This window comes from Gymnoscopelus microlampas (genome assembly GCF_963454915.1).
Source record: "Gymnoscopelus microlampas genome assembly, chromosome: 4".
Lineage (NCBI taxonomy): Eukaryota > Metazoa > Chordata > Actinopteri > Myctophiformes > Myctophidae > Gymnoscopelus > Gymnoscopelus microlampas.
Window position 1 is genome coordinate 59,990,092 of NC_139941.1, and position 24,030 is coordinate 60,014,121.

Here is a 24,030-nt window from a genome sequence, read left to right on the forward strand (position 1 = left end):
AGCACATATTTTGTCTTGTGTTGCTTGTTGACATGGGGCGGGTCCTCCAGAATGAAGGGGGGCGGGGGATGGATTGAAGATCTCTTAATATCAGTCCACCCACGTTAACATTAGCTTATTTAAGGGTCCAGTTAGGCTATATGACACCTACAGTACATAGGTTATTATGACATATAGCCATGGATCACACGACGGTCATCATGGATGAACTTCAACCTGCTGTTTGCACTTTCTCCCTTTTTGGCCGGTATGTCTACATAAACGTTCAGATTTCAAATATAAAGTGCTTACTCCATGGCCATGGATGTTACAATGATGGACGGTGCCTCATATTTACCAGTATCTTCCGTATTGTTAAATAAAAAGTATTTTAATCCGATTGGTGGCCATTTTATCATAATGTTTCAGAGTGCAGTACATCTCTCAACCAATAGGGTCACGTAGTTAAAAGCATGTGGAGAAAATACGGAGAAAATTACCACCAACCAGATTAAAATGCTTTTTTATTAAATAATACAGAACACACGGGTACTTCTGAGAACTCGGAAATAATCTTAACATCTATGGCCATGGGGTAAGCACTTTATATTTGAAATCTGAACGTTTATGTAGATGTACGGGCTGTAAATGGAGAAAGGCAAACACCAGGTTGAAGTTCATCCATGACTGTCATGTAATATATGACAGTCATGATTCAGGGCTACTCCAGACTATAGAGGGGCGGGGAGATTGAAGATCTCTTAATTAATACCATCTACAGTGATGGATTTGTTTTACTCAAGTGAAAGTATCAATGCCATATTATAGAAATAGCCTGTTGCAAGTAAAAGTTCGGTATTCAAATTTTATTTGAGTAAAAGTACAAAAGTATTGGCATCGAAAAAGAAATACTCATATAATGCAGACGGTCCCATTTCACAAGTTTTCAATTGCATAAAATGTACACAAATCCTTTGGAAATAGCGTTGTGAGGTTGTATTGGCTATTTTCCAAATTATATAGGTCTAAAGTGGTTTATAATCAAAATCTACACTAAAGTTTTCAAATCATAGTGGAGCTGCCTTTGAGATGTAGTGGAGTAGAGTACAATTATTGAAAATTGGAAGTACACCAGTAAAGTAAAAACAAATACCTCAAAATTGTACATAAGTACTGCAGGCTACTTGAGTAATTGTACTTAGTTACTTTCCACCATTGGCCACCTACAACATTAGCTTTATTTTCGGGTCCAAAACACAAGGCTATATGACATACCTACATAGGTTATGCATTACATGACAATAATAAGCTACATTCCAGTTTATGTAAACTGCCAAAAACTGTCATAAGGGTGATTATGTCGCTTTTGGTTAGTTATAGTTATCATTGGGTTGAGTGGATATATTAGCTAGGGCTTGTAATTGATACAGGTGAATATGACTCCGACTGTTCATTGAATAGAATTAAGAATGTGTTTTAAAATGTAAAATAGGGTAAGCTAATAGAAATTTGTTATAAAATGTAAAAAAAAAATAAAGTCCCCAAGTAATTCTCCCCCCAAAATAATGCTTGGTTTCCCACAAAATGCTTTACCACTTAGACCATATTGTTTTTCTAACCTGTTTTCCAACATCTTCTTTCTATCTCTATTCTTATTCCGTTTCCTGAAAACTACAAATGGAGCTTGTACGAAAAAATAAATAAATACATATATACAGTATACATCACCCACCTGCTTACACCTGTAAACCTGTGATGTGACACTAATACTGATTCTCAAGGGCCCAGTTCTCCAGAAAAAAAGTTCCCAATTCTCTCAAGTGACTAGGTCTCCGGTGACCCCGCTTGTCACTCAACTCGTTTGCTTAGTTTTGGTTTTTCCACTGTTGTTTTACAATTATGTCAGTAAAATTTTCATTTTTGCTTCCTCTTTGAATGCCACCACTCATAAATAGTGACAGTGGTTGGACACACTGACTGGGCCAATCACATCACAGAGGGGGCCAGTGCCCACCTGTGGCCCTTTAGTAGTTCCAGCCCTGTAAAATCCCCCAAAAGTTTGACAACCACTGGGCTAGTAGTCTATGGCAACAGGTGTTGGTGAGAGGACCATGAGTTTCTTTCTCTTTCCACCTTTCATGATACTGCAATGATGGAGCTTGATTTGAGTTTACCTTAGGGAGGTTAGGTAACAAAACAAAACAACATTTCAGTCAGCCTATGTTCTTGGTTTTCTGGAAGTAAAAACGAAATAAATATCTTCTGTGTGCATACAGTAGTATGTTCTGCTGTCATCTCCCATCCCTGTCGTCCACCGAACATTAGCATGGCCTTTCAGTTTGATGAAAACACTTTAAACTTTGGTTTATTTTTCCAAGTGGAACTGGAACTCTCCCTGTGACCGGATCGCCCCCTGCAAAGGTGCCCTCCTTGCTGAGAACATCACAAGTTACATTAAGGTCTTTCAATGAAGGCATAACTTCAGATAACCCAGACAATGCTAAAATAGTGAAATGGATGTTATATTTGTCATGTAAATTTAAACAACTGAATACCTTCAACCCCTACAGGAACAGAAGTGGTGTTCAGTTCACCAGGGAACTAAAAGAGAACTAATTGTACATTGACGTTGCTTCATTGGCCGTTTATGGAGTAAAACGTAAAGCATACTTGTTGGAAACACTGTTTATAAATGAAGTCACTCTCAAAGCTCTGTGCCAAAAGAGGAGGTAATCTAACCAATGCAGTCAATCAATACATTTATTTTGTTGAAATTCTGAATTTTATATTTTAGAAAACAGGATGGAAAACATAAATATTTTTTCCATACTCCAAATTCCATACTTGCGTAGGAAGCACCCTGTAACTAAGTGGGTAAAGGTAAATAAATTAACAGCTAGAACACTTCACTGCAACGTAGCCTTTAAAACCAGGAAAAGACAACAGCCATCAGGGCTGTCACGGTTGCAAAATTTGAGTTGACGATTAATTGTCATACAAATAATTGCGATTAATGATTTAATTGTGTTATTGGATGATTTAAATATAAAATAAATTACTGACAGCCATATCACAATATTATAATATCCAAAATCCCAGACGATATCTAGTCTCATATCACTATATTGATATTATATCGACATATTGCCCCGCCCTAAATGATTTGCAGAAAAGATGTAAATTATTTTTTACAGAAAAGATTATATCAATGATAATGATTGATATAATGCTAAAATGCGCTCAGGCAGGATGCCATCACTAGTTGTTGATGTGTGACTGACTGATTTGTATACTTTTGTCTAATAAAAGTGTATTTTCCTAAATCTGGAGACAATTCATATGTAAACTATACATTTTATTACTGTGCACATGTACAGTACAATATAAGATATAAGACTTTGTGTTTGAGCATAAATATCTGGCTAGGGGAAACACTGGGTTCTCAAACATTTTCATGTCAAGGACTCCCGAAATGAAATGCATTTAGCCACAGACCCCCACCTGCAAAGACTTTGTGCCAGAGACTTCCATAAGAGAAGATTGTGTAAAATTATTTCAAGTATTTAAAACTTTTTGCAATGTTTCCGAAAATAGCATATCTACCAGCTCACAACGTGTTACAACCTGTCGCATCGCGTCACGTTGTGAACTTGTAGATCGGCTATTTTCAAATATCCCCCACAAGAACCCCACAGACTCCATGTCTTATGTAGCTAAACCTTGGGCATGTAAGACGGAGGCTCTTCTTTCTGTTCAGACAGGAAGTTGTAACTCATCGCTGGGGCAGTTGGATCGATGTTGAACGTGGGTTGAAGCGATGGGTTGAACACAGGCGGAGCAGTTGGAGGGAGGTGGGGATACACGGGGAAACCAGGCTGGCCGGGAGACTGCTGTGGCAAAGGGTTAACATTATATGACTCATGGCTGGGCTTTGAGCCGGATGGATCATTTTGGAGATCCGCATATGCAGGCGGATTTGAAGAGTACCCTGGAAAATTGTTGGTACCGGCCGGGCTTGGGCCTGCTGGGTAGCCTGGATGCACGCCAGGACCCGAGGGTACAGTGGGGTAAAGTCCCACCGGGGCAACAGGTGGTTGGAAGCCGCTGTTGTGGGTTGGCCCCCCGAAACCCTGTGGCTGCTGGTAGGGTGGAGGGAAGTCGCTCTGGGTTGGACCCCCGAAACCCTGTGGCTGCTGGTAGGGTGGACCCCCGAAACCCTGTGGCTGGTAGGGAGCGGGACCCCCAAAACCCTGTGGCTGGTAGGGAGCGGGACCCCCAGCTCCAAATGGTGGAGGGATAGACCCGCTGGTCATGCCAGCGGCTAGCATGACCACTTGAAACTCGACCTCTGGGTCAAAAGCAAAGCTGACGTCCAAATACGCCTGAGAATAAGAAGCAGGCAGTTAGATTGACATTGAGATAAAACATTTTATAATCCTATATGTTTTAGCCTATAGATATTAGTCAAAATTGATTCCAGAGTCACCATAGACCATTTATTTTGACCACCCATTTCCGCCCGCAGGAATTATTTAAACACCACCCGCTCCCGCAAGATGTGTGTCGGCTCCCACGGGACCCCATGCAGGGCTCTAATGTGATGTTCAATTTTAAACCACAATCCTGTACGTAGTTTGGTAAGAAAATTAAGAGGAAAAACAAGAACTAAAATTGGTCAATGGAACATTGTGAAACATACTTTAACTTAACCTGACTCTGCCAGATGGGGGCGGTATTGAATAACCAGGCTCCTCAAGACAATAAGCTGTGAAACAAATGTGTAAAACAAGCTTTTTGGATCTGGCAGCCAGGTTAACTGTACTACAAACTGTACATACCTTTACAACGTAATCTAATGAGATGATTTCACAGTTGCTGATGGTCGGGCACCAGCCTGCAGGAACCTCCATCTGACAAGTGATTGTTTCGTTTGCTTTGGGTTCAATAAGGTTCCCCACCCCTTTGCACACTTCCCTCGAACTCCTGTTGGTGCGGCCTTGGGCACGATACACCACTTTTTGAACCATTTTGAATTTGGGCGTCATTTTCTTAGATGAGGAATTGTTGACTTTGGCCACAATAGTCATTTTCTCACCTTTAGAAGAAGATAATAACAAATGATCACTGGGATAATTAAACAAAACAGCTGTATGTTCCTAGAAAGGTAATTAGACAAGTACAATATCAATACTTTAATAATAATAATGATAATAAACTATACTTGTTCTGCAGAACTATAGGTATATTTTAATGCAGTCTCAACTCCATAATAACAATGCAATATACAGTGTTGTTGACTTGCAGGGATACACTGAATCTGTCACGATCTTGGCCTCTGCCCCTACTCTGTGTCCCCCTCCAGTTACTGTATGTGACTCTGCCCTTGCCAAGTGTGTTCTCGCCCTCGTTCCGCTCACCTCCCCTCTCTGTTTGGCCCTGATTGAGAGACTGTTTAAGACTATTTAAATTGTGCTGTGTGCTCAGTTACATTGCTGGATTGTTGTCGTCTGTTTGTCTGCTGCCATTTGCTCTGTTCCAGCTCGAGTTTCAGTTTTATTTAAGAGTGACTTTTGCCCTGTGAGATGTATCTGAGTTTTCTGTACGGAGTTTTCAGTTTACCAACTTCTTTCGTGTTAAAGGGTAAGACCACTTTGGTAGAGGTTTGGGTTGTGTAGTTACCTTGCCATGATGTAACCCCAAAGGTGGACAAGAAATCAAAAATAATTGCTCCATTGATTAGAAATTGATAATTCAAAATATGCTCCTCATTGACTTACATTGTACGGTAAAACAGCTCTCAAAGTCACTCTTTTAGCACATAAATGAACCCAAACATAGCTGATTCAGGCAATATAGAACATCACCAAACCCAGTACTGTTTGTTTTTTTAATAAAAATGTCAAATTCCTATTGATTTTACTATTTGAAGATCCGGATCCGGATCCACGGATCCAGTCCAGGTTTTCTACTTATTAAAAATGGCAAAATCATCAGGAAGTTGACATTTTTATTAAAAAAAAAAATAGTACTGGGTTTGGTGATGTTCTATATTGTCTGAATCAACTTTGCTTGTGTTCGTTTATGTGCTAAAAGAGTGACTTTGAGAGCTGTTTTACCGTACAATGTAAGTCAATGAGGAGCATATTTTGAATTATCAATTTCTAATCAATGGAGCAATTATTTTTTATTTCTTGCCCACCTTTGGAGTTACATCATGGCAAGGTAACTACACAACCCAAACCTCTACCAAAGTGGTCTTGCCCTTTAAGAGTGTTTTCTGCATTTTGGGTCCTGGTTCCATCCCCGGGTGTGAGCGTGACAGAAGCGTACAAATCTATTTTTTATGTTGTAAATCAAACTAAAACTATCATGTTGGGGGTATAGTTACCTGGACAACAAGTGCCCTTGTCAACAGAGGCCTCCATTTTGACAAGTCCTTTGCGGAAAGTCCCAAGCTCTTTTTCCACCGAACCAACCTGAGGAGACTAGAATGCACATGTACAAATGCAATCATGTACATTTATATTAGTTACTGAAGAGCTATATACAGTGTACAAGGTCACATATTACATTTTGGATGAAATGCTGCAAGTTATATTTTTTGTTTTTTAAAACAAAAAGGTTTTGCTAACCCATTTAGACCTGAGGCCGATTTTAAAAACGCCTTCTAAAGCCAAAGTTTTCAGAACAACTTGTATTTTGTATTCAAAATCCTGTTGCTATATACATCGCAACATCTAAAATGCCACAGATGCTTTCCCAGTTTTAAAGGTACAACAATGTACAGGCATAATAGGTTAAGAAGTTAAAGCTCTATATACTGATAGTAAACATAGTCATAGAGTGTTTGTTCGGTAACAGGGGTCTCCCCGTCTCTCCAGCATTACATTTTCAGGTGTGTTGCTAATTTGATCCAATCTGGAAAGACAACCCATTTAGATAATGCCCTTTTAACTAATAATCTGTCATAAAGGACTTCAACTCCGGTCCGGACTCCACCCATCACATTCGGTAAATAATTGCCTTTCCATATTTGCAACATCAAATGCCCCGCTTTCCACACACACACACACCCTGCAACATCAGAGTGGTACAGGCTCCAACCTCCTCACCCTGCAGCTGAAAACTGTCCTCACAGCCCGTCAAAATGCCCACTACAACTTGCCCAACGACAGTGGTGTCCAGTTACATGTAAATGCAAGAGAGCGTGTCCAGGTTTTGAGTACAGCCAGTGATATCATGAACTGACATGCCTTTTACCAAGAGACTATGTATAAAAAACAGATATGCCAGTATAAAGAACCACTCTGCCATGACTAAGGTTAGTTAAGTTTAGGCATAGTTTTACTGAGGTTACATTTAGGACGGATTTGACCAGATTTGACCTGGGGCGAGCGTGTTTTGGGGTGTTTTTGTATTCCATAGTATACCTACCCACTGAGAATGTGTGTGTGTGTGTGTGTGTGTGTGTGTGTGTGTGTGTGTGTGTGTGTGTGTGTGTGTGTGTGTGTGTGTGTGTGTGTGTGTGTGTGTGTGTGTGTGTGTGTGTGTGTGTGTGTGTGAATCCAGAGCAAATCTCGCAAAACCGCTGGCCAGCCTCCGGGCCCAACAAAAAATCCAAATATTCCTACTACTGTAGCAAAACATTTAATAATAGGTGAAACTAGTTGCGCTAAGCTTAGCCATGGCGTCTTACCCATAGAGTTGAAATAAGGTCTTACCGCTGCAGATGCTGAAAGGAACTTATTAACAAAGGTTAACTCGTGTGTTGAGACGCTATTCGGCCTCCAGCTCCTGGACACCTTGGCCTCCAACACGTAGACAATCCTCCCATGTATTCCTTTGAAGGATGGTGGCATCTTTCTGTAAAGGAAGAGTCAGTACTCCAGTGGATTTCTCATAGCCATAACATTATTTTGATGCTTTTCACTGTTGTACGGACAGCAGTTGAAACGCAGTGACTGATCGGCCCGATCAAATGATTTTTTTTTCTCAGTCTGGGCTGCATATTTTGCATGCCTCAAACATAGACTATTTCATAATTATGAAAATGTATCGTTATTGTATATCAAACATAACAAATCATACTCCACTGGTATTTTGAAGTTGAAGTTGTAGGCATGGGGTCCTTCAGCAAGTACAGTCTCTGAAAAAGAAATACAAAATATGTTACCTCATATATTACCTCAAAATATGCTATGTGTGTGTGTCAGCTCATCATAACCAAAGCTGGGGTTCTGAGACAGACAAACAGGTGGTTGTGAGAGGTCTGCAGTTGTATGACCACTAGAGGTGCGGGTCGCTACGCGACCCTTCCGTCTAGTCGCTGGCGCGAGGCTCTCGTGTAGTAGGCTGTAGACGTTTTCGACACTTGTTTCGAGACGCAAACCGAAAACGAAAGCAAACTGAGAGACGGACACATTTCACCCGTTCATCTATCTATCTATTGACACAGGCTCTTGCAGGACCAGAATGTGCGGCACAGATTGATGAAGCAGCCCGCTCAGCCCAGCGAGACGGCGTTCGCTGCGTTCAACCCTCCCAAAGAGTCAGACAGACAGTATTTGGATGGGGGGCGGGGTTGCCATGTCCAGGAGTTGTAAGCGTGAAGTGGCATGTAATTGGTTAGGGAAAGTGCGTCCACGCATGCGCAGTGCGCAGCACGCAGCACGCAGTGCGGTGTTTTTGCATGAAGCTGGTTGCTTGTTGCTCGCGCGCAATCTGGCAACACTGGTGCCGTACAAACATTCTCGCGCATGACTGTAGATTCCAATTGTAAGGTAGATGACATATTATGCAGTGGTGTAAAGTAACTAAGTACATTTACTGAAGTACTGTACTTAAGTACAATTTTGAGCATTTTTTTTACTTTAATGTTGTATTTCCAATTTTCAATACTTTTACTCCACTATATATCTCTGAGGAAAATATTGTAGTTTTACTACACTACAGTTGTATGAAAACTTTACAGTTGCTTTGTAGATTTTTTATTATTATTACAAAACATACATTAAAGGACGACTTCACCACTTTTCAACATATCTTCATATAATAGGTCCTCACTAATGCTCATGATAAAATGATAAAAAAAAAATCTAATCAGTCTGTATCTCAGAGGAGGGCTGTGGACAGTTCAGAAACCCGTCTACCAGTGACATCATCGATGGGGAATCCAAGCTAATAGAAACTGCAGGCTTTGTATTCCTGGAAAGTTGCAATGCAATAATAGATCCCATTGTTCTCGCCTTAATAAAAATCTGAATAAAAAAATTGTAATCTTTTTAGAGGAATAAATCCTGCCTAACGATGATGTCACTGGTAGACGGGTTTCTGGACTGTCCACAGTCCTCCTATGAGACACAGACCAAGTAGAATTTTTTTAAATAATTTTATCATGAGCATTAGTGAGGACCTATTATATGAAGATATGTTGAAAAGTGGTGAAGTCGTCCTTTAACCACTTCAACCCTATACTTTTGCAATTTTCAAAATAGTTTTACACACTTTGAAAACTTGTGAAATTGGACATTAAGCTTAATGAGTACTTTCTACTTTTTGAAATTCTATGTAGAAATTCTAAATTGCAGTATTGATACTTTTACTTAAGTAAAACATGTGAGTACCTTTTCCAACAATGATGCATGCAGCAGGAAATGCACGTTAACCAACATTTTTTGCTCCAACTCCAAAAAATACACCTTAAAAACATTTACCTTGTGCGTTTTCTGGAACCAGATATGTTTTGAGTTTGAAGTATCTCCTGTGTGCATAGTAGGTATCGTCGCTGCTATCTCCTGTTCCTGATTCAGTCCACCGAACATTGGCGTCTCCTTTCAGCTTGATGACAACACTTTTCACTTTTAACTCTTTCTCCAGCTGGAAGGTGACCCTTCCAGTGACCGGATCTCCCGCTGAGAAGGTGTTCTCCTCGTTGAGAACATTACAGATTACGTTGAGGTCTTTCACCGAAGGCATTTCTGCTGGAAGTAAATCACCAAACTACAATAGGGCGTGTGGCGCTTGTTGTTGACATGGGGGCGGGTCCTCCAGACTGTGCAGGGATTGATTTTAGATCTCTTAATACCACCCACGTTAACATTAGCTTTATTTTAGGGTCCAGTTAGGCTATATGACACCTACAGTACATAGGTTATTATGACATATAGCCATGGATCACACAATGGTCATCATGGATGAACTTCAACCTGGTGTTTGCACTTTCTCCCTTTTTGGCCTGTACATCTACATAAACGTTAAAATTTCAAATATAAAGTGCTTATGCCATGGCCATGGATGTTACAATGAAGTACGGGCCCTCAGAAGTTGCAGTATTTTCCGTATTGTTTAATAAAAAGCATTTTAATCCGATCGATGGCCATTTTCTCATAGAATTATAATGTATCAGAGTGCAGTACACCTTTTAACCGATAGGGTCACGTAGTTGAAAGCATGAGGAGAAACTATGGAGAAAATGGCCACCAATCGGATTAAAAGGCTTTTTTATTAAAGAATACGGAACACACGGGTACTTCTGAGGACCCAGATATAATATTAACATTTGTAGCCGTGGGGTAAGAACTTTATATTTGAAATCTGAACGTTCATGTAGATGTACGGGCTGTAAATGGAGAAAGGCAAACACCAGGTTGAAGTTCATCTATGACTGTCATATAATATATGACAGTCATGTTTCAGGGCTACTCCAGACTATAGAGGGGCGGGGGATTGAAGATCTCTTAATTAATACCGCCTACAGTGATGGAAGTTTTTAGACAACCCTAAAGCTTACTTAAATGCCTCGGTAAGATGTAAGTAACAGTTAATTAGCCAATAGTTTTGAATATATATGATAAATGATCACATTGTGATGTGAACATTGGCTTTCAATATTAGATTCATAGACATATCATAGATTGATTGTTTTTATTGACAAAAATGCACAAACATATTTGTATATATCTGACGAAAGGATAAAACACAAAAAAGCCTGAGCATATTTCCATTGTAGTCCTAAATGGGGGGTAATCAGTAATACTGTAAATACATTCATACAATATCCAATGTACTAGAGTAGACAACTAAAATAGAAAAAACTGTAAATGGTACCTGCTAGTTCACAATAGAGCTAATCGATTTAAGGCTTGCTTACAGAGAATATGCACCAACAAACAGCAGACATTTATTCATATCTCACGTGGAAAAAGTCAGAGAAAACGTAGTGGTTAGTATTTCCGGGAATATGCACCTTGTATGTGAACTGGGGTAGGAATAAATATAGGCATTATTATTCCTACTCCTTTTTGGACATGTTTATTAAATGATTTATTAATCCATCAGTATCTTTGTGCAAACTGAAGTTGATGATCATGTGGACACTGCAGAGGTAGTTCCATAACATAAAGGGGATGCATGTAAGTAAGGCGGATGCGGATTAGTTTTAATTATACATCTATACATAATATACATGTAAAACACACCACTCACATACTTACCAATGTTCAATATCAGAATCAAACAGCCATTTAATTTTACTGAGACAGAATACAGGAAAACGTCATGCACTTAGGTAAATAAAATGTGAAGGGTTTTCTTTGCATACTAGCTCACAGCTGCCCAATAAAATGGCGGAGATGAGGTCATCATAGATTGACCTTGCTTAATGTGACTACCTAATACCTAATGAAAACACAAGGCTGTCCCTGGAAGAGATGTTTAGCTTTTAAAGAATGGCAACATAATTATTTTTCTATAATTATTTTTCTATAAAAGTATTTCACATAAAAAAGGGGTTGTATATACACAGTAGGTTGGATCTGATTCTGTTCATCCAAAACATCATCTCATGGTGTTCATAATTTAACGTTCTTCCTGTTTCCTCCTTTCTACATTTACATGTCATAAAAGGGGCCTTTTTCTGTGGAACCTCTGTCCTAACCGGAAAAACATGACACCACTTCCCACAAGAGCCATCAGAACAATGTGACCTGACCGTAAAGGGCCATCCACACCAAGAATGATAACTGTAAAGATAATGAAATCATAATGCAATTCGAGGGTGTGGAGTGGACTCAGGACTCCTGGATCGCTGCCCTCCACTTACTTCCTATCTGCAGTGTTGCTCCACAGCCTCGCATCACATGATTGCATTATAATGATCTGAGCTTCCGCACTGATGAATGATAATGTTCTGCAGTGGTGTAAAGTAGCAAAGTACATTTACTCAAGTACTGTACTTAAGTACAATTTTGGGGTATTTTTTACTTTCTTCAGTATTTCCAAATATTACCTCTCACCTACACTGACAGATATCTAGCTTACGAAAACCTGATCTGCAGTTATCACTTTACACATACAATATTTTCCGGGACAACACATAACTTTTCCAGTGCGCTGATGGCCTAGTGGTTAAGGCGCATACCACATATAGGCCCTAATGTAGCCTGACGGCGAGTAGCAGGTTCGAATAAAATACTTTTCCCAAGACTGGAAGACTGCATAAAACAAATCCATGTTTTCCCGGCTGCGTGTTATGTAACTCTCAATCAGAGTTCCTTCCTGTCAAGTGGGCAGATAATAAACATCAAGGTAGCTTATCAGTGGGCTGATCATAAACATCAAGGTACAGTAGATGGATTCAAAGCCATTATGATTCATGGTGGCCTCTGCGTAAAAGTGATATAGAAAATGTACATTTATTGACCCATACAGTCATGATATACTGTCTAATGTATACAATTCCAAAATATAAATGCATTCATACGACAATAACCAGAAGGTGACAACATCAATGCCTGGGGGTGATACGTAAGTGTTGTAAGGCCACAAGGTGTCACCCTAACCACTCTGTAAGACGGTGTCGCTTGCTGACCTTCAAGCTGATAACGCGAGATAGCCCTGCGACACCGGCTTCGGATGCTATCAATGCACTGAATGGGAGTTTAATCAGACTATTGATTGATTGGTCTAAGTAGGTGAGATTCTGACCTACCGGCGGGGCTCAGTCCCCAAAACATGATTTACGATTCTGTGCCTATCGCTACATAACTCGGACGGCACTGAGTCGGCTCAAGCAAACTGGAGTCACGAGAGGCACCGCCGAGCGAGCTAAAGCGAGCGAGTTGCCGTGCCGAACGTTGCCTCCAACGCAGTCCAAAACTATACTTTATACAAAACACCTACTTTGTAGGTCAGTATCTCACCAATCAATAGTCTGATTAAATGTGGGTAGGTCAGTATCTCACCTACTTAGACCAATCAATAGTCTGATTAAACCTGGGTAGGTCAGTATCTCACCTACTTATACCAATCAATAGTCTGATTAAACGTGGGTAGGTCATTATATCACCTACTTAGACCAATAATCTGATTAAACGTCCCATTCAGTGCATTGACAGCCTCCAAAATGGGTGCCTGGCTGCGGCGGGAGTACAAGTCAAGCTTAACCCCAGTATATCACTGGGAAACCACTACTTCTTTTCACCGGATGCACTGGTATCAGAAGGCGGCGCCGGGTAAAGTGACGTGTAAGACGGAGGCACTTCCTCCGTGGACAGGAAGTTGGTGTTCATCATGTCCGGGAGGCCAAACGCCGGCGGGGCGGAGGGGGACATGTCGGACAGGCTGTACGACGGGGCGGAGGGGGGCGCGTCCGACAGGCTCAGGTTGTACAGCTGGGCGGTGGGCGGGGGCAGGTCTGACTTCTGGGGGAGGGCCGGGGCAGAGGGAGGAGGCGGCGGGGCAGAGGGAGAAGGCGGTGGGAACACGTTGAGGTGAGGAGCATTAGCAAGATGAGGAGGAGGTGGATGCCTCACCGGAGAAGACGAAGACGAGGAGAACGGAGAGCCGTAAGGAGACGGCTGCGTCGGCAGCGGGTTATTATAACCCCCTGCCATGCCTGGCTGCTGCGCGCCGTACATAGGTGGCGGCGCTGCGTACATGGGCGGCTGTCCGGGGCCAGCTGGGTAGCCGTACGCGGCCTGACCCGGGGGTCCGTACGTGACCTGACCTCCTGGGGGTCCAGCAGGATACGGGCCATACGCAACCTGACCTGGGGGTCCAGCGGGATATCCGCCCGCCGGAGGAAAAGCAGGAGGGGGGAAATCACTGCTGGTTGGTCCCCCGAAGGCCCCCGGGTGGCCCCCCGGAGCGGCGCAGCGATCCATGTATCCGAGCGCAAGGAGGACCACTGGGAACTTGACCTCTGGATCCGAAGCAAAGCTGATGTCCAAATATGCCTACGAATACAGAAGCAGATTAATGATATCATTTTTATGTCTCATTGACATGTTGTCCAAGTTGGTAAAAGGGTTAAAGGAGAATTCCGGACAGCCTTTTCCTTACCTTTACCTGTTATTATGTCCTAGGATGTGATTTCAACCGTGATTTCATCCAAGCCGCTTGTAAACACTACGGCGGCCCATTTGGGACAAAAACACTTTGGCGAGGTTTCTGTCATTATGAATGTCGGATAAAACAAAAAAAGATCTAGCGCATGGACCGTCCACTCGGGTTTTTAGCTGCGGTGGACTCGGGATGGAGTTATGAAATTGTTCTGCCTGTCTTTACTTCCCGTTTACATTACAGCCTCTGAAATGTTCCTGTACTGTCTTAGCATGTGCATTACATGACTTTGACCGCCAGATGTCCTGCTTGTGCCAACTAAAATGAGTAAACCTAAGCAGTATAAAACACACTGCTGAGAATGAACCCTTTTCACAGCAGACATTCGATATGTAAATGCAGCTGAAGGTAATAACATGGGTGTGTTTCATTTAGGTCAGCGGTTCTCAAACTATGGTTCGCGATAAGAGATAAGTTAGGCTTACAAATCTGCAGGAATCCCTGCTTTAATTTCATTTTCTAATAAATATTCACATATAAAGACCAACAATGTATGCTTTTATTTTAAGATATCCTTTATTTCCACTTTGAAATTGCACTATAAATAAAGTGAGGGGTCGCCAAAGGAATTCCACCATAAAATGGAGTCGTGGCATAAAAGAAGATTGAGAACCCCCGATTTAGGCGTTTCTGTGTGTCTGTCTGTCCATCCAGCATGGATGGACAGATGGTGTTCACGTTGACACAAAAATACTTAATGAAAACACACCCAGAAGATAATAACATTACTTGGGCGTTTACATGATACAGTATACGCCTCGTCTCATTATGTCCAATACTGTTCGCAATGACCCTACAGTATGCTCCTTATATTCATATATTTTATATGTATACGTTTATTTTCATTTTTTTTGTAGTCAAAATGTGAAAACGGGTCCATACTGTAGCTTATTCAGACGAAAGTGGACCATTCTGTGTGTCTCTGTAACTCAATCCTCAACATCTGAATGAAGTCTTAGTTGCACATCCGCTTGGCAACTCCTTTCAGTTCCCTAAAACACTTTTTTGCCCCCGTGTTTGGTTTGATGACATCTCAAACCACTTTGCTGACTATAGATTAAGGAATAATCTCACATCACTCATCAGTCCAGTCCCATGATTCTAAATCAAATCTAGAGACTAAGCCTTTTTCGGTTGCTTTTAGCTCAGTCTGTGAGGTTGCCCCACAGTTCCTGATTTGAACTAAAGTCCCCTGAATGTATTGAATTGAATCCATTTCTGATACCCTTTTACAACACTTGAATCAGTTGTTCGGTTTGTCTTTACTTTTTACATGATTTAAAAAATCTCTTGTCATTTGCCTGGTCAAATCCCATACCTTTAGCTCGTACTCCAAGGTGATGATGTCACAGTTCTGGATGGTCTGGGGTATGTCGGGGCCAATCTGCATTGAACACGAGATGGATTGTTCCGAGTTGGGACTGATGACGTCTCCGATGGCTTTGGTCATCACAGTGCTGTCGTACTTGGTCCTGCCTTGGGCGTGGAACACCATCTTCTTCTTCAACTGGAATTTAGGCGTCATATCCTTGGACGACGTGTTGTTCACTTTGGCAACAATGTTCACGGTCTCACCTGCAGTGGTGGAAAAAAGTATTCACATTTTTTTTAACTTAAGTAAAAGTATCAATGTGGCAATGTAGAAACACTCTGTTAAGTAAAAGTCCGGAATTCAAAATTTACTTGAGTAAAAGTACAAAAGTATCGCTATCAAAATGTACTTAAAAGTACCAAAAGTAGGAAGTAAATCTAACAATTCTTTTTTTTTCTTCTTTTTTTTTCAGCTATGATGACGTGCCCAAAACCGGGGCGCCAGGGTTAGTGGTTAACTCGTTTCCTGTCTTCTTGCTAGTTTATTTCTATCGTGACAGTCCTACTCAGCAATACACCTGCCAAGTGTGAAGTCAATCACATGAACTGTTAATCTATTCAATCCGGGAACGCATCTGTGTCATTTTAGATTAATTTGGCTACTAAAAAATAGCAGATATACAAGCTTGTAGATCTGCTATTTTTATTTTTCTAATCGTTAAAGTTTGTGCAAATCATTGATATTTTTTAAAGCAAAAATCTTTCACTCAAATCTTTGCTTCTGGAGGATTCTACAAATGTCTTCTTCTAAATCCGAGCATTTTTTAATATAATATCAGTGGTTCTCAAACCCCAAAATGATATGCATTTGTCCGCAGACACATTCAAGGCTTCATGGGGAGTGTAATTGATAGAAAACAAGTCATTTATTTTGGGTGAACTACTCCTTTAATTACTATGGACCCCATTCTGAATACAGAAGTTATAAAATTGTGGCGACATTACCTGGAGCGTAAGCCCTCTTGTCGACAGTTACGTCCATGTGTACTTGTCCTTTGGAGAACATGCCCATCTCTTTATTTGTAGAACCAAATTGGGGACACTGAAAAGGACACATCACTTTCTGTCAAGTTACAACAAGAAAATAAGTCTTAGACCCCTACTCCGCCCAATACTACAACAATATTGTCCTTTTTTACCTTACCTTTATGCTAGCAATGTTATAAGTAACAAATAGTTTTGCTTTTCTTTTCTAATCATAAACAACACCATAGTCAGATATTTCTCTTCTGTAACATTGTTGTTCAGATTAGAGTTTAAAGGTAGCTCTCCACCAAACAGACTACATATTGCTACAGACTGGCAGTCGAATGAAGTCGGAAGATCAGTCGGTTGGAAGGTGTGAAAAAAGGTTGCGCCTGAGGGCAGACACAGACAGGCGGAAACTATGGTGCAAAAAATAGACTATGGCTTGGTGTCTTTTTCAACAACAAGCCCGTCGAAAGTCGAAAGCTGACCGAGCTTGAGACCCGACGGGACAGTGTACCCACCGCCAATTCAACAGCAGGCAACAGACGCTTTCCAACACTTACCGCCGCCGATGTCGGTGCGGTGGAGAGCTACCTTAAAGCTACAGACTGTCATTTTGTGGGTAGAAGCAAGTCCAGGGACTTCTTGCCATGCTATGTCAAATAGAACCAAACTAGGAGCACCTCCGTACCACTGTAAAAAATAAAATGTTAATCTTGATTACACCTCCCACAAGCTCAAAACACTTTGTGCCGCGTTTCGAGCTTGTGGATCTGCTACTTTTGATGCTTGTGTGTGATGCTGTGTAGTATGATCAAGAAGAGCGTTCATTAAATTACAATTTTGGGTGGTCCTTGACATGAAAAAGGTTGAAAACCACAGTTTTACATTGATGTGAAAATATGTGAATGTATTAACCCCATGACTGTCCTGACTGTGAACTTGGCTGACCTTGATCAGTGGCAAGGCCACTGAGACGTGCCGAAGCCACTGGTGCACCAAAAAGTGTTTACAAGATAAGTTACTGGCAAGCCAACTAGACAGGAACTTAGCTAAACTTTCTCAACTTTCTGTTAGGGTGCGCCCAGCACGGCCCACCACAGCCCAACACCAGAGATGACAAAAGAGGATAAACAGCGTCTGACCTAGGATGACCAGAGAGGACACTACGTCTGACCTGAAATGACAGAGATGTTACAGCCGACGCCTTGGGGAGAGGGGAGTCACATGGGCAGGCGACGCCAATAGACCATATTCACACGGCGGCCATTTTGGAATTTAACATTGAAAGTGCCACCCCGTTGCCGTGGCAACCGGGGTGAATATGGTCTATTGCTGCTTGTCCTGCTCACTCCCCTCCCACAAGAGCGTTCATTTATGAATAAACACAAAAAGTTATATGGACTTTTATGGAGGTTTCTGCCCGATTGCAACAATATTCTCCTTGAGTCCCGTTTCGTCCCACACCAGAAGACATGCATACTACATGCTGTACTATTCTCCCAGCGCAGCCCATTGGCTGCCAACTGCTCCTAATTATAATTAGGATGTGTCAAACCCCCCTGTGGGGATCAAGTATAACTTAACTTCTGTAACGCCCTCCAAAGTGGCGTCATATCCTAAGAAAAACCCTGCAGTGTCTCAACACAGTGTCTCAACACAATATTTACATACCATCAGCTGGCCAATGTTATGGCCAGACTTGGAGACAAAGTTGAGGCGAACCAGATCGGTTTCGTTCATCCTCCAACTCCTTGTCATTTTAGCTTCGAGATCGTACACGATCTTCCCAAGATTGTGTTTGAAGGAGGACGGCATGGACCTGCAACGATAAACCAGATGCTTCTTTGTTTATTGTAATGCTGACTTGAGGTTGTTGCACCAACTGTGTGACTTTGTTGCTCCCTGCGGTTTGGTCCTGCCTGGTGACTGTCCTTGTTCTTACTAAAGCAGTGACCGTTCAGCAATGGTGTAAAGTAACTAAGTACATTTACTCAACTTCAAGGACTGTACTTTTTACTTTACTGGAGTATTTCCAATTTTCAATACATTTACTTCTACTCCACTACATCGCAGAGGCAAATATTGTACTTTTACTCCACTACAATTATTTGAAAACTTTACTAGTTACTTTGGAGAGAGAGAGAGAGGGAGAGGGAGAGGGAGAGGGAGAGAGAATTAGAATACTATTAGTATAAAGAATACACACATAGGCGGCTGGTAATGAAGGCTAGGGTAGGCTAAGCCTTCCCAAATGTTATGCTGGGAAATTCTGTGAATTGTGCAAATTATATATAATTTATGTGCACAGCATTATTTAGTTATTTTTTTGATAATAAATCTTTAAAATCAGGCAAAAATATGAATTAAATAACCTAACCCTATAACCGAAATAAAGTAACCAAAAACCAAAAAGAAACTAACATAATCCGCCCAGAAACCTAAAAAAAAAAAACGCGCCCGCGCGCTTGGCGCACGGCCGACCCCCAGCCTTCCCAATTGTCAAGCTCACCCGCCGCCTATGAATGCACAGTATCTGTGTATTCTGTGTGTGCCTGAGAGATGGGATTCCAATCTAATGGAAACTACAGCCTCTCTCTTCCTGGAAAGTTAGCATGAATAGAAGCCATTGTCCTTACATCAGAGAGTTGAACATGAGTGAAGTGCTCAAGTATGTTATTTAGATAGTATATTGTTTAGGCAGATGCTAGGTTTGATGTTTACCAGTTTGTTGACTAGGGACCATGACATTTACTCTGCCATTTACTGTTCTTGCCCTTTGTAAGTGGCTCTGGATACGAGCCATCTACTAAATAAATGCCTAACTGTAAATTAGGCATGCATGCATGCATGCATGTATGTATGTATGCATGCATACCAAGATGTCTTTAATGTACAGATAGATAACAGTCATGTGCAGTGCCTGTTCAGGGTGTGGCTGTTGGGACTGGAGTGAAGTAGACACTAGGACAGACATGTGTGCTGCTGCAGTGGTGTTGTGCAGCACATATTCAAAGATTCAAAGCATACATATTCAAAGATTTGCAAAGAATTTCACGTTTTTTCAAAAATAGCAGATCTACAATGCATGATCTGCTAACAAGAAGGGATGGGACGATAATCGTTATCGTTTATTGTGATAAAACACTGCTCACAATAATCGTATCGTGGGGATTGTAATTTATCGTGAAATTGTCCTCCATCATACACTAGGATGAATTAGCTTTTGTTGAGCTGCAAATTCAGTACCAGTTAAAGTTTTAAACCCTCTATACGATCTAATTACACTCTACACAAATCGATTCGCCAAAAGTAGCAGATCTACAAGCTCACAACGCGTTGCAACACAACGCGTTGTGAGCTTGTAGATCGGCTAATTTCGGCGAACGTTCCACCCAGAATAGACATGCTGGGGGTTCAAGTGGTTAATAAAAGTGGCATTTAAAGTTTTACGCCTATTTTGAATATCCTGATAATATCATTAATCACAATTATTTTCGCCACAATAATCGTGACATGTCATTTTCGTCCCATTTCTAGTTCACTCTAATTCAGCTCTCTATTATCATCAAGTACAATGCATGATCTGCTAACAAGTCTTCATAATTTCAACAAAATTCTCACTCACCCTGCTGGAATTTTCAAGCAGAATGGAAAGTAATGGATCCCTTTGGGTAGAACATTATCTGCAGGAGAAATGGTTGTGGTTAAATTAATGTTATCCCATCAAGTATGCACCAAAAGGCTGTTTTAAGTTCAGTTTAGCCTATTTACTTTGAGTCAGGGCTCAATAGAATAGCTAGCCTGAAGGTGTGGATGGGACTGGAATGTGATTATTCCAGTTGGGGCATAGCCTAAGGGCTTGATTGATAGATGTATTGATTGATTGATTACTTTATTAACAGTTTGCAAAGACAAGCACAGGAGAGTACAGTTCAATACAAGGTCAGTAGTATTTGAAACCCAAGAAAGCACTTTCCACTGGCCAAAGCTTGTTACAAGCTTATTACCATATGAAGGTTGAAGGTGTTCTTTATTGTTGTCTTGTGTACAGGTACATACGAGTAGCCTACAACAATATTTTGGTCTGGTTCCTCAGTCATTGTAGCAGCATGAATAACAATACAACAAAAATATCAACAACACTAGTAAACATATATTAATTAATTAATTGATGAATGTATTAATCAAAGATTTCAATGTATGTTAAACATACTATGTTTGTTTGTTTGTTTGTTTGTTTTTTCATGACTGGTCGCTACCAATCCCTTTGGATTATTCTGGATAATAATGGACCTAAAGTTGTATTTAGTTTTTTCCTCTAGTGCATCTTAAACTTAACACAATGAAACATGGAATGGAAACAAGACCTAGGCTTTTTGTGTTATCCTTTCAGCATCCTCGTATACTCGTACCACTAACTGTACTATTTGCGAGTGGGAGAGGGTGAGCGCAAGAGACTGCAGGCAGAGAGATCACTCCAGGACATGCACACTGTTGCAGTGCTGCAACAACACGCAATGAAAGCCAGTAGTAGTAGTAGTAGTCATGAACCCTACTACTACTAGCCACATGATGAACCTAGTACTACTACTACTACTACTACTACTACTACTAACTAGGATCACCCTTAACGTTGTAAATAAACACCACACAGCTAGCCTTAGATCAAGACTATCGTAAATGTATTTTATCGAGTCTGATTTACTTTCGTATCTACGAGTCTTAGCGACCACCCAACTCCCCAGCCAGTTTGTCCTGGATGTCACCAGTAAAGCCCGCATTTCTCCAAACATGTACAAATGCAAAATATAAGGTGCTTACCCGCTTGCCCCAAATGTTAACTAGGTGTCTGGCGTGTTTGTGCAATGTATTAGTCCATATTTCTACAATGTATAGTCCGTTTTAATCCCGTCTGGGGACGATTCTGTCGGAAGTTGGGCGGTAGTGACGGGGCGCAACCGGTGAAAGCCGGAATTACACTCAATGTAAACAGGAAGTAAACGAGAACACAGACGGGATTAAAACACCTCTTTATTGACAAATATGGACTAATACATTGCACAAATACTCCGTACACCTAGTTAACATTTGTGGCAAGCGGGTAAGCACCTTATATTCTGCTCATGTTTAAAGTTATACAGGCTTTACTGGCAACACAGGCCCCCCACATGAACCGAGCTATGTGGAACCTCATCTCGGAGCTGTATAGCGGAAGGAGAGGTTCCAAGTGGGGCTAACTGGGGGGGGGGTCGCGAAGACTCTCGTAGATACGAAAGTAAAAGTCAGACTCGATAAAAATACATCTACGATCTAAGGCTAGTATTTGTTCTCCATGCATACCTTTCTCAACCAAATCCTGCTTCACTTTGAAGAACCGCCTGTGCGCGTTGTAGTTGTGCGTCTTGTCGTTGTGTCGCTCGGACCAGTGCACGTTGGCGTCTCCTTTGGCCTTGACGAACAGAGACTCCACTTTCACGTCCTTCTCCAGCTCCACCGTTACTTTACCCGTGATGTTGTCGCCCTCGGAGAACGTCCCGTAGTCGTTCAGGGCGTCACAAGTCACCTTAAACTTTCTTATGGAAGGCATTTTTATTTCTCGGCGTAGAAGTGATACACAAAAGCTGCACAAAAAGATTTAAAAAAAAACTAAAAACCAAAAGGCCCTGTCAGTGCATCCAGTTTGGTTTGATCCCTGGTTGTTTTGATTGTAAATGTTTACATCACTCCTCCTCGTCCCCGTCCGGTCTAAGCTGAGGCTTGAATGACTTGGCCAATGGCCACACCCTTAAACATGGAGGGATACCCTGGATCAGAGCCCAGCTACACCCAGGAGAAAGACCTCTACTGCCACCAAGTGTGTAGAGAGGGGGCTCCAGATGGTAGTGGTGGTCTGCTCGACCCTGGCCTCTTCACAGCAGACGTGTGGTAGCTACAGCTCCTTCAAAGACTAGAGTTGGTTTAAACATTATGTTAATGAGGGAGGAGAGCCCTTGTTATTACTGCTCCTCCTCTGGCTGCTAAGGGAGGAGGAGGAGGAGGGACACACTGACTGACTGGCAGACTGCCATGTCAGTGAGTTCTGTATCTCACACCATCTCTTTTCTTACCACTCCATTTTCTCCTTTTCTGGGTCTCTCTCTCTCTCTTTTTTTCCCTTTTTTTTAATTTAGAGTAGCCAATCTTTTTTAACCCCCCTTTTCTCCTGGAATGTAGTCATGATTCCAATGAATTCCTCCTGCTTAAGACCAGCCCCCTCTGTGTTCCTATTGGCTGGGCTTTAAACAGCCATAACTCCAGTTCCCAGCATGCTAAACCTACGAAACCTGCTAGGTGGTCTTATGGCCAATAGGGACAAGCTGTAATTGCTTAAGCTCTGTAATTCCTGTTGAGCAGCCTTGAAATGAACAGACAGGGATTTAACATGGTTCCTCTAGTTCATATAGCTTAATGAAATTAACTCATCAAAGGCACCGCTCACTTAACACTCGGTGTGATTTTTTTAATGTAGCCTAACCTTTCAGCTGATTGCCATACAGACTTGTGGGTGGTGTCATTGGACTCAGATAACAGTCCTTGTTCTTCATTGTTGTTACATAACTCCGCCCCTCTTCCAACAACCAGTCCTGTCTCCGCAGTCAGGCTCATGGACCTGCCTTGAGGACAAGTATTGCATGGCACACACCTTTGTACAGCTGCAACAATGCAACAATGAAGGCAAGCTGGAAGTTGTCCTGTTTGGCTCACTCACAGTCACTCCATCACAGGGAATACTAACGGCCTTGGCAACCCAGGGGGGGGGGGGGGGGGGTTTCCCATCCCATCCCAATCCCACCCACCCACCCACTTTTGGGATGAAGGAAAAAGAAAAAACCTCTACACATCCTGGAGTACATTTTTTGTACCGAATTAACCAAATTAAAGTAAATTGTGATGCGCGCGCACACACTGGGAACGCACATGCGTCCCATTCGGTTCTAAAGTGCCCTCTGTGTCCCTGTGGCAACCTGTCCACACTTGTTAAACCCAATGTGAAACACCTTGGTGAGATGTTTGATTCTGCCTTTAAGTTTAACAAGCAGGTAAAAGCAGTAGAAAAAAAAAGTTTTTGAATCGTTTCCAAAATCAAGCCATTTTTCTCTAACATAGACCTTGAGAAAGTCCTCCAGTCAATCTTTTGGATTGGGGGACTATATTGGGGACTATTTAGTTTTGATTTAATTAAGGGTCGGGCTCTGGAACAGTGGGTATCACTAGGCCCGTTCGGGATCCACCACTGCCAAGAGCCAGAGCCTCTGTATGATGTCACAG

General features: G+C 41.7%; 1 protein-coding gene across 1 annotated transcript in view; it reads right to left on the minus strand.

Annotated features, from left to right (window-relative positions):
- The window catches only part of LOC311044180 (uncharacterized protein), a 70,615-nt gene extending 47,961 nt beyond the window's left edge, over positions 1-22,654 (minus strand). The window contains exons 1-13 of the mRNA XM_084055599.1: positions 22,063-22,654; positions 20,348-20,405; positions 18,394-18,541; positions 16,696-16,792; positions 15,698-15,954; positions 13,447-14,213; positions 12,848-12,894; positions 9,693-9,956; positions 8,068-8,125; positions 7,701-7,842; positions 6,368-6,464; positions 4,818-5,074; positions 2,885-4,361 (exon numbers count right to left, since the gene is read on the minus strand). Of these exons, the coding sequence (XP_083911725.1) occupies positions 3,693-4,361; positions 4,818-5,074; positions 6,368-6,464; positions 7,701-7,842; positions 8,068-8,125; positions 9,693-9,956; positions 12,848-12,894; positions 13,447-14,213; positions 15,698-15,954; positions 16,696-16,792; positions 18,394-18,541; positions 20,348-20,405; positions 22,063-22,309 (3,108 nt within the window). The 5' untranslated portion in view covers positions 22,310-22,654 and the 3' untranslated portion in view covers positions 2,885-3,692. The remainder of the gene's footprint in view (positions 1-2,884; positions 4,362-4,817; positions 5,075-6,367; positions 6,465-7,700; positions 7,843-8,067; positions 8,126-9,692; positions 9,957-12,847; positions 12,895-13,446; positions 14,214-15,697; positions 15,955-16,695; positions 16,793-18,393; positions 18,542-20,347; positions 20,406-22,062) is intronic.
- Positions 22,655-24,030: the final 1,376 nt, after the last annotated feature.